Source organism: Diceros bicornis, chromosome 40 (assembly GCF_020826845.1).
Source record: "Diceros bicornis minor isolate mBicDic1 chromosome 40, mDicBic1.mat.cur, whole genome shotgun sequence".
Classification (NCBI taxonomy): domain Eukaryota; kingdom Metazoa; phylum Chordata; class Mammalia; order Perissodactyla; family Rhinocerotidae; genus Diceros; species Diceros bicornis.
In genome coordinates this window covers 16976057-16994946 of record NC_080779.1, presented here as the reverse complement: position 1 = coordinate 16994946, position 18890 = coordinate 16976057, and the positions used below count along the sequence as shown (strand labels likewise).

At 46.6% G+C, this 18890-nt stretch overlaps 2 protein-coding genes across 3 annotated transcripts in view; one reads left to right on the top strand and one right to left on the bottom strand.

Moving 5' to 3' along the window:
- Nucleotides 1–391: 391 nt before the first annotated feature.
- LOC131399973 (uncharacterized) lies at nt 392–9076 on the bottom strand. The gene is made up of 6 exons (XM_058534642.1): nt 8818–9076; nt 8232–8660; nt 6615–6703; nt 2208–2334; nt 1780–1875; nt 392–656 (listed from the first exon to the last, which is right to left on the bottom strand). Exons 1-6 carry the CDS (start codon nt 9074–9076, stop codon nt 544–546), a joined length of 1113 nt encoding a protein of 370 aa, XP_058390625.1. The 3' UTR covers nt 392–543.
- ZNF2 (zinc finger protein 2) overlaps nt 9013–18890 on the top strand; it is a 22013-nt gene continuing 12135 nt past the window's right edge. Inside the window, exons 1-2 of one of the 2 annotated variants that reach the window (XM_058534573.1) lie at nt 9013–9182; nt 14160–14542. The gene's annotated coding sequence lies outside the window, so the exon portion shown is untranslated. Of the gene's footprint in view, nt 9183–14053; nt 14543–18890 lie in introns of those variants that run through there. The other variant, XM_058534574.1, reaches the window with a different exon arrangement.

The following is an 18890-nucleotide window of genomic DNA, read 5'->3' as shown; positions in this document are numbered from 1 at the left end:
TCTCCAGTATGACATCTCTGATGCCGCCTAAGTTCTGACTGGAAGTGGAAGGACTTCCCACATTCATTACAAGATTTCTTCCCTGGATTGGTTCTCTGAGAGTTATTTCTCCCTGAAGTCTGTCTGAATTCTGTATCACATTTATAAGATCCTTCTCCTGTGGGAACTCCTTGTTGGTTAACAAGGACTGATCTTAAGCCTAAACTTCTCCCAAATTCACTCCATTCATGATCCCTCCTAAGGGTAGTAAATTTGTGAATGAGTGATGTTCCTTTCAGATGTTGCTCCTGGTTTTTTGGATGCATCTCTAACTGGTCATCACAACCACAGGTTGCTTTTAGTTTGGAGGACCAGAGTTCATCTCTAATGTGGTTTTCCACTGGTGGTATCTGGAATAATTCTTCTTTGGAAATTCCCTGACTTAGCATTGATTCTTTGGCTTTAGGCCTTCTCTCCCAGTCTGGGGGGAAAAAAAAAGACATTCTAGTATTACCTGTTCTGTGTGCCAAGAGGAAGTAAAGTCTTACAACAGATGTAAGATAATTAGCCTTTAAAATAATATCGAATGTACAGTTTCTTCCAAGAATGGTGTATGTCTGAAGGTTTCAGAGGTGTCAAAAATAAGAGACGAGCAAGTGACTGGAGATTAGGAAAACCTGAAAGAAGAGTGTTCGGATTACAGTACACAAGGTAAGTCCAAAATCTGTAAAGATGAGAGGAGGGTAGGGAGATGCCCTCCACAAAGTCTTCCCCCAATACCTCAGTCCACACCACACATTATTATGTATTATGTACATATACATATAACATGTATTTTATTACCATATATATTTATGACAGGCAGAATAATTCTCCCCCAAACATGTCCGTGCCCTAATTGTAAGAACCTATAAATATGTTACCTTACATGGCAGAAGGGACTTTGCAGATGTGATTAAGAGCACAGACCTTGAGATGGGGGGTTTATCTTGGATTATTCAGGTGCACCCAATCTAATCACAGGAGTCCTTAAAATCAGAGAACATTTCCTGGCTGAGCCAGGGAGATGTGGTGTAAGAACAACTCAATCCACCATTTCTGGCTTTGAAGGTGGAGGAAGGGCACCATGAGCCAAGGAATCTATAAGGTGGGAACACCCCTCAGCTTACAGCCAGCAAGAAAACGAGGACCTCAGTTTTACAGCTACAAGGAATTGGTCCTCCAACAACTCAAAGGAAACAGTTTCTCCCCTAGACACTCCAGAAAGGAATGAAGCCCTGCTGACACCTTGGCTGTAACCGTGTAAGACCTATGCCAGACTTCTAACCTATAAACTGTGAGATAATAAACTTGTGTTGCTTAAAGCCACTAATTCTGTGACAATTTGTTTCAGCAACAATAGAAAGCTAATACAATAACAATGACCCTTCTGAAGAGGGAAATGACTGGCAACACCTAACCAGTGCTCCCAGAGGCCAGATTCTGAGTCAAAAGGTCTTATGTGGCTCCTGGGCATCTGAATATTTAAGAAGCTCCCCAAGAGATTCTGAAACACAGCAGACAGATATTGATCATGAGACTAGATCCAGTTGTCAGACCCTTGCTCTCATTCTGAAAGGAAAAAAGATCAAGAAAGTACTAATACAGCGGAAATCAGCATCTTCCCACTCTGTCCTCTATCCTAGATTCCTATATGGAGGCGCAACCTGTGATCTCAGGATTTGAGCACTGCTTTCCTAAGCTTTAGCTCTGACCCAAGGCTGGGCCTTATTATGTTGATGCTGCTTTGGTTTCACTCACCTGAGTGATCACCTGTTGAGATTTCTCTCTCCAATATACATGGCTCTTCTCCTTCTTCCAACTGGCAGATCACGTATGGTTTGGACACTGGAAACCCTGATGGTAGAGAAAGAAAAGGATCACGGCCATTGGTCTTCAGGGTGGAGAAATACTGTAGGTGTGGATAACCTCCAAAGAATAGGCATTGTGAAACATCATGAGTAGAGTCATGAGACTTCTTATTCCAATTTCATATGGAGCAGGACTTTTCCTAGGTATCAGGAGCGGAAATACTGTATCCTCACTCCCCAAAGAGAATGTAAATGTCTGATTCCAGAACTCCAGGGCAAAACTCAGACAACAGGCCCTGATGCCCCTAGCTTTTAAACACCAAGAATATAAAGATGGCCTAATGGGAAGGCTTTGGGCTTTGGAGGAGCTGAGCTCACCCAGGGAGGCCAGGTTCTTGAAGTTATCCAGCATCACCTCTCGGTACAGCTCCTTCTGAGCAGTGTCCAGCTGCCCCCACTCCCACCGGGTAAATTCCACAGCCACATCCTCAAATGTCATCAGGTCCTGAAACACAGAAGACACACTTGCACCCTCGGGGAGCACACTCATGACAAGGAGCACACTCATGACCCTGGGGAGAGGAGTGGATGGGTGTCTAAGTAGAACCTCAGGACGTGCAAGAAGGGACTCCAAGAGTTCTAGCTATCTCAATGCCCAGTTCTGGGTTTTATCATCTCAAAAATACTTTAAGCTGTTCCAGAGATTGTATCATCCTTACTACTTGGTATCCCACCCAGTGCCCACTATATCAACATCAAGCTGCTCAGAAATATAATCAAGGTCTCAGGAGAAACAGGCCTACAGAGACATTCTGCTTAGGTGGGGGAGATAAATGCAATCATTTCCTCGGTTTTCAAGAGGTTTTACTCTCAATTTAGTTGCATTTAAGTAGAATCAATTAGAAGTAACAGACTAACATGCTTTGCATTCTCAAATCCACCAGTATCAACTGTCTTCTAGTTAAGTATTTTTGAAACTTCTAACTTATGATTTCAATGACAATTTTTATTAAGGCTGAATCAAATAATTTGGGGTTTATAATAATTTATCCCCATACCTGCCTGCCAGCACACAGTTCAATGAAAGTATATCAAGTGGCCTTCTAATATTGAATCAATCAGTCTTTTGTGAGTTTGATTAGCACCTCTCCCCCAAAGCCTAATCATTTTTCAATTACCTAATGTGCAAAGTTGAGACTAAGACCCTGGATCCTAGGTGCCCACAAGGCACAACTATTCTGTGGGTCCCAGCCAGAACTATCCTGTCACCCTCTATAACTGTAATTAGAACACCTCCTATTTGACTTGTACAGTAATCCACATACTATCAACTAAAAAGCAGGTAAGTGAAGGTAGTATAAACTCCTGTTACTCTTCCCCCAAAATGTTTAAAAATCAAATCCCATTAGGCACTACTGATTCCAAAGAATAAGTCAAAGTAACAATGTTACATTAACATAAAAGTCAGTCTACAATAATCAAATGTGGAAAACTCACTACTATAGTAATCTCTTGCGAGAGTATATTATTTGTTGAAAACATTCACTGGCCATCCCTGATCTTCCTGCCCCACTGACCCAGGTGTAGCCAAATAATCTGCTTTCACAAATGGAATGTGAAGGAAGTGACATGAGCTACATATGAGCAAAAGCTTTCAGAGCCAGTGAGGGTTCTGCAATTGCTTCTTTTCCCTCTGCTTTGAGAACAGCAGATCCAGAGTAAAGATGTGGGGCAAAGTCACACCCTGCGTGTAATGGGGGCAAGAAATAGACCTTTGTTGGTGTAAGTCTCTGAGGGTTTGCTGTTAGTATCACAGCATAACTAGCCTAAAGTGACTCATTAAAAAAACTGGTACTAAGTGGGGTTCTTCCACAACAAAAAGCCTAAAATATGTGATGTTGGCTTTAGGGCCAGGCAGTGAGGAAACTTATTGGCAAGATGGCAACCCTTGTAATTTGGGGGTGAACTCTTTGGTAAAACTGTTGCCTGCAATAACTTGAAAGATGAACAATGTAAGCATGAGCTTGTGAGGTTATGAGAAGAGGCTGGAAACATAACATCAGTAGTGTGAGCTGGCTGTTGACAAAGTATTACAAGAAAAAAAAAAATGAGCTCAAGAGTTTGCTGGTTTACAAAATAAAAATGGAAGGCAAAAGAGTGTCTAGAAATTCCAGGACTTGCAGGGTTGGAGATTTAACCAATTCTCATTTCCAACTGGTCAAACACAATATAAATAAGGCTTTTGCATGACAAAGGATGATTAAAATTCAGCCTACTGGCAAGGACCAAATGATGGGTGTGGTTGCCAAACTTTTTGTTTAAGCCTCTGAATAATTACAGATGGCTCCCAGTAAATCCTTTCAGTGGGATTAAATTGCTCAGAGTGACTAAATGTATGGCTTTCCCAAGGAAACCCCAAACGCTCCACAATGAAATCTAAAGAGAAGGGCATATCCAAAAAGAACTGTGTGTAAAGCTATCGACACACAGAGCTGATGGAAGCAAATAGACCAAAAGCTGATTAAGTTTTTGAGAATTACACTGAATGTTCATGACTTGAAACAGTCCTTGGACTATCAACCTACTCAGGTAGGATGAAAAGCTGCTTAGCCCTCAAAAGAGCTTATTCTCCAATATCATCTTCATAGCTGATCAAGGAAGATACTACAAAAAGAAGGAACTTCTGGAGGGCAAGGAAAACACTGGACTGGGGAGCTCCACCCAGGGAGCAGAACCAGGGCATAAACAAAAGACTTCCCACTCCCAAGGTCAGTAGTCCTCACTGAGTCTGCCCAGTGGAATTTCATAACTGTCATGGACCCGGGACTGCTGGGCTCCTCCCAGGCTTCTCCTTTCTGAATAGGGGTGTTTATTGTGGTTATCCTGTCCCCATTCTTCCATTATATGTAGGATATATGGATTCAAGCAACTTGTCCTTTCAGTCCGTAGGTCTCCAGATCCAGAGGAGAAACATCCAGACCTGATGTCCAGACTATCACACCATCCAGGACTTTGATCCTGCTGCTGACTGGATGGGGCTTTTGGGTTATCTCTCTTGGGGAGAGATTTTGTGTGCAAGAAGAGAAGTGAAATATCTGTGAGTAAGAAAACAAGACAGTGGTGGACTAATTATTTGTTCAAAATATTCATTGCCCCTCTCTTTGGGCCCCTCACCACGGGAGGCTTACACTTCCCACCTCACTAACATTAGGCTTGGCCACATGACCTTCTTCAGCCAATGGGTTGTGAGCAGAAGCAACACATGCCACTTCTAAGCAGAAGCTTGAAGAGCAACCTCCTGGTTCTAACATTGCCCTTTCCCCCTGCCACAAGAAAAGTATATCCCAGAGCAGGGTTGATCCTTCAGCCTGAATCCCAGAGCAAAGAGGATGTGGAGCAGAGTCACAGCCAGCCGTTTATGACTTGTAACATAAAGGAAAAATACACCTTTGTTACTGTGAGCCATTGAGATCTGGGGGCTGTTGTTACCACAGCATAGCTAGACTGAGCTCTCTGATATAGCTCTGAATGGTGTACAGCAAGGCCCTTAATGTAAAGGCACACTGAAGTTCTAATTATTACTCTACTAATTGAGAGAATTCCTTATTGGTGGGGGTTTCCCCTGTTGGCTAGAAAATTAAATATAAATGTCTATCATTAAGCTAGAATCCCACTAAACTACCATCTTGGATGCAAGGAAATAATGCAGGCTGGCATTCATGGCCCTCCACTTGGTTCTCCCTCCACATTCAGCTTACTACAGCCAAACTTGAGTCCACCTCTGAAGTCAGTCACCATTATCCCCATCATCCCTATCACAACTGAAGCTGACAAGGACTAAGCAATTCCACGTGCCAGAAGACTCCAACAACTACATGAGGTAGCTGTATTATGGAGTGGTCAAGATTTGGAAGCCAGACAACTTGGATTTGAAACTGGGTTCCCTTCCTTATTAGCTAGATAACCACAAACAAGTTACTTTCTCTCTCTGTGCCTTGGTTTCCTCAGTTTATCTCTCTGTGCCTCAGATGCCATTCTCCAAAATGGGAATGTTTTAAAGGTGAAATTAGCATAAACTGTTTAGAATAGTTCTTGATATATATTTGGTTCTCAGTAAATAATAGCTATTATTATTTTCATCATATTCATTAACATGATTATCCTCCTCATTTTACAGTTGGCAAAACCAATGCACAGAGTTTAGGTGATTCATCCAAGGTCACACAGCCAGTAAGTAGTGAAGTTAAGTCTGTCTCCTCACTAATCCAGGAAGGTAACACTTGACAGGGACGCAGCCTCAAAGGGCCTCCTCGCCTGTCCAAACCCTCAGAACCTCCTTGTCCTCTCTTCTCCACGAGCCTCCCCCAACCTCTCCAGCATAGGCTGAGTCTCCTTTTCCCAAACTCTGATGGAAAGGCCTATCTGTGCCACTCCATCTGCCATCAAACCATGCACATCCTTACTGTGCTTGGGGCTGCATGCTGGGTGCCAGAGTCCACTCCTCTCTCTGCTGTGACACTCCTTCAGGGCCAGGGTGCTCTCACATTACTTGGTACGCACCACAGAACCCATTACAGAAATAAAGCAAAGGATCCGAGTGAGCAGAGAGGAGAGGGCCCTGGGCAAGGGGCAGAGAGGCCAGCATCCATCCTGACGGGCTCAGCCTACTGCAGAGCAGGAATTGGGGTCAGTTCCCTTTCGCGAACAAAGAGGCTGCAGAGAAAAGGAGGCAAAGGTATCCATAGTTCAGGCATTTGAGGAAAAATTAAGAGAACCCCAACTCACCTGGGGCCTGGCTTTCAGGCATAAACTGGCTGTTCCCTTTTCTCCTGGGTATCTCTCTGGAGGAAGAGCAGGGTCCTGAGAAGGGAGAACTAGGAAGGTAAAAGGAGCCATAAGGAAAGCTAACCCTTATGGGACTTACAGCTCTCAGACTCCTCAAGCTGGAGATCCCTACACAGTCAGCATGTCACCTCCACAGTTCTGGGGACAGAGGTAGGCTGAAGGGAGCTGAGGGGCAGCCGCTAGCCTGCCCATATCAGAGAGAAGTGCCCTTGTACACAACTGCGTGAGGCCCCCACCTGTCCATAGCCCACAGCAGGCTGTAGGCAGCTGAAGTGTGACCACAGTCTGGCCACTCCACTGGAGAGTCATCTACTTGGCCTCCAATATGCAGGTCCTCTACTAGGCCTTCTGAAAATATAAACATGGAGAAGACCTTCAAAGAACTTTAAATGTAGCCTGTGGGTATAAGACATGTTAACAATACAAAACAAGGCCCAGAGCAAGGCCACAGAGAGATATCAGACTTTAAGGGGAAGAAGTTACACCTCTCCCCTTATCCTTGGGAACACAGCTCAGAGGCCCGCTCTTCCTGAGAAGCTGCCCTCGGTGTTCCCAAGCACCATTAGGTCTCTAAAGCATGTTTGGAGAGTACCTCTATTATGGGGCTTTGTATCATACTATTTTTAAAGGCTTAAAACAAAAACACTAACCCCAACCATGCCCGAGAAGTGGTTACGGCTTACAACAGCAGCAGCATGGAGTGGGCAGGCAGCATAGTACAGTACAGGTCAGCACTTCTCAAACTTGAATGTGCGTACGGATTCCTGAGGATCTTGTTGAACAGACTCTGGTTCAGTGGATGTGGGGTAGAGCCAGAGAGTCTGCAATCCTAAAGAGCTTCCAAGTGATGCCTGTGCTGCTGGTCTACAGACCACAAGGAATAAGGGAAAAAAGGGGGTGGGAGTCCCAGAGATTTGGCCCAGCTCTGCCATCGGCCAGTTTTGTGACCTTGAGCATGTGCACTGAAAAATGAAAAGTCAAATTTAAATGCCCACTTGGTGAAGGGCAGGAGATTCTAAACTTAGAAAGCAATGGCTTAAAACCTCCTGGGGCACCTGGATGGCCCTGTCCCCAGTATTACAGGGGAGGTGGTCACAGGAGATACCCACCGTGTACACTGCTGACTTTGTACACAGCTGAGCTAGAAGAGCTGGAAGAATCTTATTACTTAATGAAGTGATAAAAGAAGTGGATTGGCAAGGCTCCAAATGGCTCCACTGCCCTCTGATCTCTGGCCAAGGGCCACTCCCTCACAGGTTTGTTTGCCCTCCCCCTGACACTGCAGGAAGACAGCATCTCCTGCTCTCCCCTCTCTCCTCTGGCCTTTGGGACAAGTCTCCGGTGGCCATCCCCTCCACTCCCCCCAGCCATGGTCTCTGGCTGCTAGGACTTCATGCTCCTGAGCCTGGAAGGTTAGAAACCGCGACAGGGAAGGAGTTGCAGGCTCTGTCCCTCCAGTGGGATACCCCGGCCTCGTCCTACGGTCCTCCTTTTACTATGCCCGGTACTAACTCCCCAGGAGGGCTTCTGGCCCCTCTGCACCCTCGAGAGCCAAACCTGATGCTGTGGAGTCCATAGCTGGGGCTAAGGGGCGATGTCCTTTCACTAGGTCCAAATCTCCGTCCTTCGGCGCGGCCCTGCGGTCCTCCTGAGGGTTCAGGGCGCGGGGAGCAGGCTGGGCGACACGCGGCATTCGCACTCCGCGCGACGACGCCCAGCTGACCCGTAGGGCCCAGAGCTGGGCTGTCAAACCCGGACCCCGGCCAGGGCGCGCGGCGCTGCTGCCCTGCGCGGTGCTCTTCTCCCGCTCCCAGGAGCACTCGCAGACCCGGCACACGCCCGGCCTCCGCCCACCGCAGCCCTCGGGACCAGGCTCTGAACCCAGTTCCCACGCAGCCCACCAGGCCCTGCGGCCGCAGCCCACCTGCGACCTCGGTGCCCGGCGCTCCTCCGCCGCCCCGAGACGGCGGGGGCTCCGGGGAGGGCCTCACAGAAACACGGGCCGGCCCTGCGACTCTGCCCCAGCTCCAGGCCGCCACAGCGCCTGCCGTGCAGACGGAGGCGCACTCCCAACTCCGTCACGGGTTCCCGGCGCGCTGCCCAGGGCGGGCCTGCGCACCCCGAGCCCCCGAACCCACCAAACCACAGCGACGCCTGCGCCCCAGCCCCGGCTCCCGAGACCCGTCCTGAGCCTGCGCAGACGGACCGCCCGGCGGGGCCCAACGAGCGAGCGTGGGGGGCGGGCCCGCGGGGAGGGCGAGCGGCGCCTGCGCACTGGCGGCCGTGGCGAGCTTGGGCGCTGTGCTCCCGCGTCTACGGGAAAGGACGGCGAGCAGCAGCGACCTGGGTGGGCGTTTCACTCTGCTCCCCGTCACCGACTGGGACCTGGCAGCAACTCTCATATTGGGAGTGCCTTTTGTAGGTGGGTCCGACAGCGCCGTTTGGAGTTGTTCAACAGAAGCCACTGGAAATGTGTTAAAAAGAGAATCTTCTCCCTGAATCTGCCAAGTAAGAATTTCCAGGGGGCTCTCCGGGCGTGTGTATTTCTTACAAAGTGCCCGGGAGATACTGGTGGCTCATTGCTGGCTACTCACTGCTATTCTACAGGCTGTCGCGTGCCTCTCCGCCCTTCTCCCACTGTCCCCAGTTTGGAGTGCAGCGGAGAGGGATCTCAAAGAAGGGAGGACTTTGGGCTCCCTCCTGCTTCAGAAACAAGTATCATTTAGGACCTAAAGGAAATGGAGAAACGGTCTGGATATGATTAGAGGGAGGGTTCTCAGAAGGCAGTCCTCAGCCAGAGGGGGCACCAGTGAGGACTTGAAAGGTTGGTTTATAGACCCTATTGAGGGGTTCAAGGACAAATAACCTATTAAGTCAGGGCAAAAAGGCCATTCTCCTTGCTTGCTTTTTCCGTCTGCTTCACTTTTCTGCCGGCACTTACGGTGGCACAGACAGCCAGGATGGTACAGCAAGTGCCCAGCAAGCAAGCCCTCTGCCTCCCAAGCAGGGGGTGCTGCCCCTCGGAGCCATGGCTGACACAGGAGTTTCTGTTCTCTTGTGTGCCCTGGACCAAAAAGGTGAGGAGATGAACAAATGAGAAATGACTGTCATCTGATTGGTGGCTGACATAACTAGATAGAAGTGGAACTGCTTCAGATGAACTCAAGGCACTGCCTGTCCCTGATACCTTTCCTTTTGGCACTGGCCTGCTACAGTGTCTGAAATTTCCCCCTCTTAAATGCGGTCCTTTGGGACAGACCTTGATCCAGAGGTCCTTGTTACACACATTACCTAGGAGAGTTCATGAGTAGCTTAACAGGTATGTCCCCTCCCCCACTCAGAGTGCCCCGGTGTGCCATCTGATGTCAAACACTGTTAGGGGAGCTCTGGTCCCCAGCCTGATAGGGCTCCCCATTACCCTCAACATTCCCTTTTGCAGCTCCGTTGTAGTCAGACCCTTCTCCCATCCCAACCCCTTGTGTCCACTACTGTTCTGTCCCTATGGTTTTCCTTTTACAGAATGTCATATAAACAGGATTATACAGTATGTAACCTTTTGAGAGTGGCTTCTTTCACTCAGCATAAAGCCCTTGAGATCCATCCACATTGTCATGTGTATCAATAGTTCATTCCTTTTTATTCCGAGCCCGGCTGTCCTTTAAGGAAGGTTGTCAGAAGGTGCTATACAACACATCCTATTTACCAGAATACATGACCACACCTAGCTGCAAGGCAATGTAGTCTTTTTTTTTTTTTCCTGAGGAAGATTTGCCCTGAGCTAACATTTGTTGCCAGTCTTCCTTTATCTTGTATGTGGGCTGCTGCCACAGTATGGCCACTGACGAGTAGTGTAGTAGTGTAGGTCTGCACCAGGGAACCCAACCCGGGTGGTTGAAGCAGACCATACTGAACTTAACCCATAGGCCACTGGGGCTGGCCCAAGGAAATGTAGTCTTTATTCCTGTGCCCAGCTAAAATTCTATTATCATGGAAAATGAAGAGAAAGGATAATGGGAGACATCAGATTTTAAGAACAATATTGATAAGCTGTAGTTTATCCAGAGGAAGAGCAGATAGCAAGAGCATCTCTCTAACTCAAAGTAGCCTGAAGGAGATGGCTTACTCTAGTTTAAAGAGCTAAAGGAATTTTAAGAATTATAAGAAACAAAAATGTGAATGATTGGCTGGTGCTTTTGTAAGGCAGAACTGAAGCACAGAGATTTCTACAGGTTCTCTGCGTGCTCTGGCAGACAATGCCTCTTTAACTAACGTGGGATGTTAAAGCACCACCATCCACACCCTCTGACTTACCTGGGTAAGAAGTCCCATGGTAAAAACAGGAACCTGTTCACAGTTAGGGCTCAGGCATTATACAGTCATTTAAGGTGGACTTAGAGATGACCCGATGGTAGCCATTTTAAAAAGAAGATATTAAACAAACAAAAACATAGAAGTAAAGAGACCCAATCTGACCTGGAATCAGACCTAGGTATCAGAAGCAGCAATGTTTTTCAGGTAGAGCATAAAATTGTGCCTGAATATTTCTTTTCCATTCCATCTACCTAGCTTCTGATGACACACATGCACCCCAGGAAAGACAGCTGGTAGAAAATAAAGATTACTACTACTAAGTAGCCAAATCCCTTTGCTAGGGGACCAAGCATCCCTAACCCCACAGACTGAGTGGTAAAACTGAAAACACTTATCACTAAGGGCCCATACTATTCTGCTAAGCTAATACCTCTAAAAAAGGCCACGTGATATAAAGGAATGACACTTTCTTCTGAGAGACAGAGAGAGAGAGAGTGAGAGAGCGAGACTGGAGAGATGCAGATCTGGATACAGAGTACCAGGTAGCAGCAGCAACGAGGAGAGATGCTCAGAGAGATAAGGTCAAAGAGTGTCCAAGAAGAGGGGTCTTAGAACCGCAAAAGGTGGCCTGGGAGGAGCAGAGATTGCTGTCAGAAGCAAACTGCAACAGCTTAGGAGACAACACAGGCAAGCAGAACAAGAGCGAGGCACAGCAAAAGTGTCAGTTGAACTGGGGACATTGCAGAGTTCCCACCAGAGTCCCTGATTACAAGTGACCCTTTCTTCTTTCTACACTCCACCCAGCCTCCACCTCTCTCCTAGAGAAACACCCATAAAAAGGGAAGGTGAAAATCCTCTATGGCAGGTTTTTTTGTTTTTTAATGACCACAGATTCTTTGACATGTCTCCCTTTTAGAGGTGGGCTGTATGGTCCCTGCCCTTGAATCTGGGCACATTTGTGACTGCGTCAACCAATAGTGTAGAGCAGAAGTGACACTATTGATTTTTGAGGCTAGGTCATAAAAGGCCATGCAACTTCTGTCTTGTTCCCTGGGACACCATCTCTTGGAGCTCTGAGCTGCCATGTAAGAAGCCTGATGACCCTGAGAGACCACCATGCTGTGAGGAAGTACAAGCACAAAGAGAGGCTATATGGGGCCGGCCCAGTGGCACTGTGGTTAACTTTGCATGCTCCACTTCGGTGCCCCGGGGTTTGCAGGTTGGGATCCCAGGCACAGACCTGCACACCACTCATCAAGCCATGCTGTGGTAGGCATCTCACATATAAAGTACAGGAAGATGGGCATGGATGTTAGCCCAGGGTCAATCTTCCTCAGCAAAAAGAGGAGGATTGGGAACAGATGCTAACTCAGGGCTAATCTTCCTCACAAAAAAAAAAAAAAAAGAGAGGCTATATGTGGGGACTCAGTCTCAGCTGAGCCCAGCCACGGGTGCCAATGCAGGTACCAGACACATGAGTGAAGAAGCCATTTGGGTCCTCTTATCTGAGGGTCCAGAAATCATAAAGCAGTGAGGCAGAGACAAGCCATCCTTGCTGTGCCCTGTCCAAATTCCTGACCCACAGAACCTATTAGCATAATAAACTTGTTTTAAGCCACTAAGTTTGGAATGGTTTGTTTCACAGCAGCAGATAGCCAGAACATCCTGCAGTGTGGCAGAGCCCACAGCTGGCAGGCCTAGGAGACATCTGTTTTATTCTAAACAAGATTAATGTCTGTTGTTTCTTGGCTGCTCAGCATCCATATGCCCTTCCTCTTTTGAAAAAATCAGATAAATTCTCTTCATCTTTCCAGCAACATGGCCAATTGGATACCCTGAACAACCCTCCTAATTGAAAAAAAACTGAAAATGCTGAAAAGTTACAAAACATCTTTATAAACACACTGGTGATCAGGCATGAAAGTGAGGAATCTGCAAAGATTTAAAAAAAAAAAAAATGAAGTGAGAGCTAGACCCCTGAGAGGTAAATGAGCAGCAAACTTGACTTTTACACCACTAAACCCTGGAGAACTTAAGCTTCCACTTTGACAGCTACCTGGGGCAGTAAATATAGAGATAAAGCCAGGGCCTGCCCAAGGGTGGGGAATTCTAGAAGGAAACTCATCTAGGACCCTGAGATTTCCGCTCTCAGCATAAGGCTAAATGAATAACAAAAACCACTACACAGAAGGCAACAGCAGCAAAATATAGCTGTCTCGGACTTGAATCAAGTCCCAATCTTCTTGGAAGGTCCAAACCCCTTACTACAGCACAAAGTCGTCCTCAACCTGGCCCCACGTTACCGGTTATCAGCCCCTAAACCTTATCTGCCAGCCACTCATTTTGCTACTAATTCTTTGCACTTTTATCCTCTAGTCTATACCTTTGCAGGTGCTATTCTCTCTGCTCAGATTGCACTTTTCTTTCTTAAGAAAGTAATTACTCTTCAAGTGTACCAGTTATAGGAAGCCTTTTCCAACTTTCCCAGCCATAGTTAATTGCTTCCTCCGTTGTACTGCGAGAGTGTCTTGGACGTGACATAGTTATAGAACGTACTGCATTGTGTTGTAATAACTTCACATTCTGATTTCCATTGGACCTTGAGTTCTTTGGGGGCAGTAACTGTGTCATTTATATTTGTAACCATGCCTTGCAACTTAGATTTTTTGAGTCAAAGAGTAGACTTGCTCCTGAAGCAGGATTTTATCATATCCTTTGCGTAATCGCCAGTCTTCCCTGAAACTCTAGCTCAGCGGTTCTTCGCTTTAGCCGCACATTAAAATCACCTGCAGATCTTTTCAAACTCTCGCTTCTCAGAGTGGGCCCCAAGCATCAGTATGTCGAAAGCTCTTCAGGTGATTCCGGCGTGCAGCCAAGGTTGAGAATCCCTGCGATGTCTCCGACCAGGGCCCTTCCAGCAGTACCAAGGCAGGCAGGCCGGTGTGCGCTCCAACTGTCGGGAGTCGGGCCGGCTGCCCAGTTAAATACACGGCTCTTCTCTTCTTCCAACGTAAAAATAGTGCACACACCCCGCCTCAGACCCAGTCTCATCCTCAGAAAACTCTGCCTCTCTCCGGACCAAATTTTAGTACCAAATTCCCGTCAGGGCAAACTGAAGCAAAGACCAGCCCTTTCCAAGCACCAGAATAGTCAATGTCGCTCTCCGTCTTCCAGGGACGGGCCCCCAGGATCAGACAGACACATTTCCTTCGGAAGGCCCTCCCATCGAAGGACTGGAGAGACGCGACATCACTCGCAGGCAGTACTTCGAGGCTGACCAGAAACCTCCCAGGACTCCACAACAGTTCCCTTTTGCCACATTGGACTTGTCTGATCCGGTGCAGCGTCGCCAAACCCTGTCTGAGAAGCGTAGGCTCGCGCAGATTTTCGGACGTCATAATAAGCGCGCCGACCGCTGAGACTTCTGGGAAATGGAGTCCTTGCGAAGGCCGAGCATTGATTGGGGGCGCGGGCGTCGTAACCCTCTGCGCAGGCGCATTGCTTTCCCGACCTGGAGAGGCGCCGTCTTCCTGGGTCCCGAGCACTCTGTGCCGGAGGTGAGGGCTGTGGGTGTGTGTTTTAGAGGAGCGGAGTGAGCGCAGCGGCCGAGAGAAGGGGACGCTGAGCACGTGGGGGAGGTGCTGTGGGAGTAGAACGGGGTGACGCGGGCGGAGCCAGCCTGCAGAAGTGTGTGTGTGTGTGTCTGGCGACGTCTGGGCTCGGAGAGGTGCTGACAGAAAGTTGTTCACACCTCCCACACGAGTGTGCGTGTGTTCCGTGGGGTGTGGGTACTGTTACCAGTGGTCTCTCGGCGTGGACCCCCTATATGTCAGCTCCCAGCTTTCAGGTGGGAAGTTTGGAGCCTTTCTGTACCTTCTTCCCATAATGTGTGCTTAATAAACGTGGGTGGAATTGACACTAGATCTAGGGTGCCGCCCACCCCAGCCCTCCCTCTTTCCCAGAAAGCGCCCCAGCTTGTCTCGTTTATCTCCCTCCCCTGGGCCACCACATGGGTGATCAGGGGGCCTTCGTGAAGGAGGTAGGATTTGATGTGAAAAAAACATGAAAGAGGAGCAAAGTGGGAAATTAGTATTAGTATTACTGTTATTTTGGTGAGGAAGAGTAGCCCTGAGCTAACATTGTTGCCAATCCTCCTCTTTTTGCTGAGGAAGATTGGCCCTGGGCTAACATCAGAGCCTGTCTTCCTCTGCTGTATATCTGGGATGCCTGCCATAGCATGGTTTGACGATCCGTGGTTAGGTCCGCACCTGGGATCCGAACCCGTGAACCCTGGCCCCTGAAGCTGAGCACAAGAACTTACCCACTACACCACCCGGCTGGCCCTGGGAAATTATTTTTTACTGGAGTGAAGTGTGGAGTAATAGTGGGAGACAAGGGTACACGGGAGCCAGGGCATAGATGATCAGGACAAGACGCAGTAGGCAGGGTGGATTGTATGGGTCTGATCCAGGGACTGACAGGAATAAAACTATTTGGGGACAGTTATTCTAGAGGTCACATCCAGGACTAGAGAGAAGAAAGGACTAGTGGCAGGGAGCCAGTTGGCAATGTGTGGTAGTGGTAGTAGTCCTCAAGCAAGCTGTTGTGGACCCGAATTATGATAGTGTCCGTGGTAGAGAAGGATACAAATGACATTGCAAAAGAGGAGTCAGAAGGACCTGGTGACTAACTAGATTTGGGAGGAAAGAACGAGGTAAGAGTTTGAATTTGGGTCACCTGGGAGAATAATAGAATATCTGATAGAAATGTAATGCCAGGGAGAGGAGTTGATGTGGGGAGTTGCATAGGGGAAGATGGTTTTGAGGTGCTGACAGAATGCCTAATTCAAAATTTGCAGTCATTTGGAAATGCAAGATGAGTTTGGAAGAGGGATTGGGACTTAACTGGGGAACCATCTCTGTAGAGGTTGAAAAGGGAGCACCAGGTGGGTGGACTTTGAGGGATAGCAAAAAGAACGTTGGGCAAAGACTGAGGCTTGAGCAGCATCCATGTTTCCAGGGCAAGAGTGGGAAAAAGAGTCACAGAGAGATGCACTTTTAGTGGTAGGAAGAAAGTCAGGCTAATATAATATCATAGCAGCTACAGTAACTGCTTGAAGAAGCAGAAACGTGTCAAAACAGTCCAAAGCTGCAGAGAAATAAGGAGAAAAGGACTGTTGAAGCCGGAGATCAGAAACGCATTGGTAATTTTCAGGCGGGCAGTTTCAGGTGTGTGAGGGGTGGCAAGAGCAGAATAACGAATTCAAAAGGAGGTGGTGATGATGTGGAGTCAGTAGGTATGTGGTACTCATCCGAGAAGTTTGACCATGAAAGGAAAACCTAAATGAGAAGTCTTATGCCAGAGGGAGGCCATGAGATTCAGTGAAGATACTTTCAGGTAGAGGAGGATTGTATGTGTTTGAAGATATGAAAAGAAGCTACTGGAGAGATGGGAGATGCTGGAGAAAGGAGGACTGGATAATGCAGGGAGCAGATTCTGAGAGGGGACCATAGTGGAGAAGAAAGTAGGACAGATGGAGGACTAAAGTAAAGTCCTGGAGACAGAGACATTTCTGTTTGGTGACCTCACACCCATGCTGCCTAGGACATAACAGGTACTTGGAAATATTTGTTGAATGGTGGGGTGAATGAGTGAATGAATGGGTTGGTGTTGAGCAGTAGAAAGGAAAGGAACTTTCATTTATTGAACAGACTGTAAGATAAATGCTTTACATTGATTGTTCCATTTACTATTTATAACTACTCCATGAAGTAGGTATTAAACAACTGGGGGTCGACTGTTAGCCTACGTAACTTGCTCAAGCCTTCACAGTTAATAATTCCGGGCCTGTGGAATGCTTTCTATCACGCAGTCCTGCCTCCATTGGAACTCACTCCTGTGACGCTGCAGTATAGTAAAAGACAGTGTTCTGCTGAAATCGAGTGGTAGCCTTGGAGGTTTGGAATAGCTCTGTAGCTAAGATAGGAATAGTAAAAGCTTGCTAGGCAAGGGCTCCTTTGAAGATATAGAATAAGAATTTGAAGAGCATTTTCTCCAGAAATACTCTGAGATCCATGAATAGGAAAAGAGAAAACGTAAGTGGAGGTGACGCTTTGCTGGCAGGGACTCCATATGAATTTGAGTGGATCTGAGGAGTCTTGAGTGCCATTGAGGGCTTAATGAAGTGACTGCTGGTGGAGTCTAAACCTAGTGGGGAGTGAAGTTGGCCTGGCAGGGAGCCCATGGATGATGAGCACCTTGGGAATATCAACTGGTTGTTTAATGGCTGTGGAGCTTTTATGCTCACCACCATCTGTAATTTGTTTAATGCTCAGTTTATTAAAGTCATGATCTAATAAATGAAACTTTGAAATTTGTCTTGAAGCATTTAAACATTGAGCAGTTTCAACTACAATTTCAGATGTAGTTCAACAGATTTGTTCAAAAGCTCACACGCTTTAGATAACATATACAAATACTTTGATTCCGACGTTATTACTGCACTTACACTGAAGCCAACTCTAAAACAGCAACAACACAGTATAATTAGTATTTTCATTATTCCTACCTTCCTAGGATTATAACATGACTTTTGGCTAATGCTAACACTTACTTAGCACATTATTCTAAATGCTTTATAAGTATTATCCTATTTAAGCTTTATAAGTATTATTCTATCACAATTATTGTATGAGATAGGTACTTTCATTATTCCAATTTTACAGATGGGCAAACCGAGAAGTTAAGAAACTGCCTAAGATCACACAAGTAGGAAGAGGCAGAGCTGGAGTTTGATTTCAGGCAGTCTGCCAGAGCCTGTATCCCTAAATACTATATCTGTATCCCTCTTCTCTCCTGTATCTCTAAATACCAATTTTGACATCTGCTTAGGGCTTAAGAGTAATATTTTGAGATCCTCCTGGGGATGGAGGAAACTTAACAGACCAACAAGGGAAAGAATACTGTCTTAGACAACACAAGTTGCGGGCTCCAGTTATCAACCAATGATATATGTTTCCATCTTTGTATGTATCACTTTCTGCCTCCTTGTAGCAAGGTTCAAACTCCATTGTCCTCCTCAGGTTGAGATTCTTTTTTGTTGCGGAAGATTCGCCCTGAGCTAACATCTGTTGCCCATCTTCCTCTATTTTGTATGTGGGTCGCTGCCACAGCATGGCTGATGAATGGTGTAGGTCTGCACCTGGAATCCAAACCCATGAACCCCGGGCTGCTGAAGCGAAGTGTGCCGAACTTAACCACTAGGTCACAGGGCCGGCCCCAAGATTCTTTTTTTTAGTTACATTAAACCTGTTTTTCCAGTAAGATTTTTTTTTAAGTTTTTGCCTTTCACATAGGTTTAAGTTTTTGCAAACTGGTATTCACCTTCAAGGTAATACTCTTTTAAAGTTTTGCTTGGCCAGTGTTAACCCATTTCTAGTAAATATTTATTGATCTGCTCTTTTGGCATTTTTGAAAACCTGACTGTACCTTGTTAGTATCTTATAATTACTAAGGCCAGCTGGAGGGCCCATCTCCTAAGGGATGAAGGATTAAGTCTGCATGGTTCCTTTGCCTCTTTAGAATCTAAGGTTGGTTCATCATGAAAAGCCCCGACTTCTTCTTTCTGCCTGGCCCCATTGCTGATTAGTCCTTCCTGTTTTGGGTACTTATTTCTTATTTCTGGGATTACTTGGTTTATCCTGTTTCCCCAGGTTTCTTTTTTCTTGCTTGTGTGAATGTATACAAGTATATATCCCAAGAAGACATCTATACTTTATGACTAGTCATATAATTAATAGAAAAAAACAAAATACTTATTTTTATAACTAAAGGCTTAAACATTGCCTTCTTTGTATTACAACTGTTTTTTAATTACTTTGTATTAACTTTTCTATTTTCAGTATG

What these genes read in the sequence shown, in the direction of transcription:
- LOC131399973 (XM_058534642.1), bottom strand. Translation starts at nt 9,076, where the DNA reads ATGAGAGTTGCTGCCAGGTCCCAGTCGGTGACGGGGAGCAGAGTGAAA. An exon ending in GCCTGAAAGCCAGGCCCCAG is followed by an intron (nt 2,335 to 6,614) that starts GTGAGTTGGGGT and finishes TCTGTGTTTCAG; the next exon opens with GACCTGATGACATTTGAGGA. An exon ending in CAAGAACCTGGCCTCCCTGG is followed by an intron (nt 1,876 to 2,207) that starts GTGAGCTCAGCT and finishes CTCTACCATCAG; the next exon opens with GGTTTCCAGTGTCCAAACCA.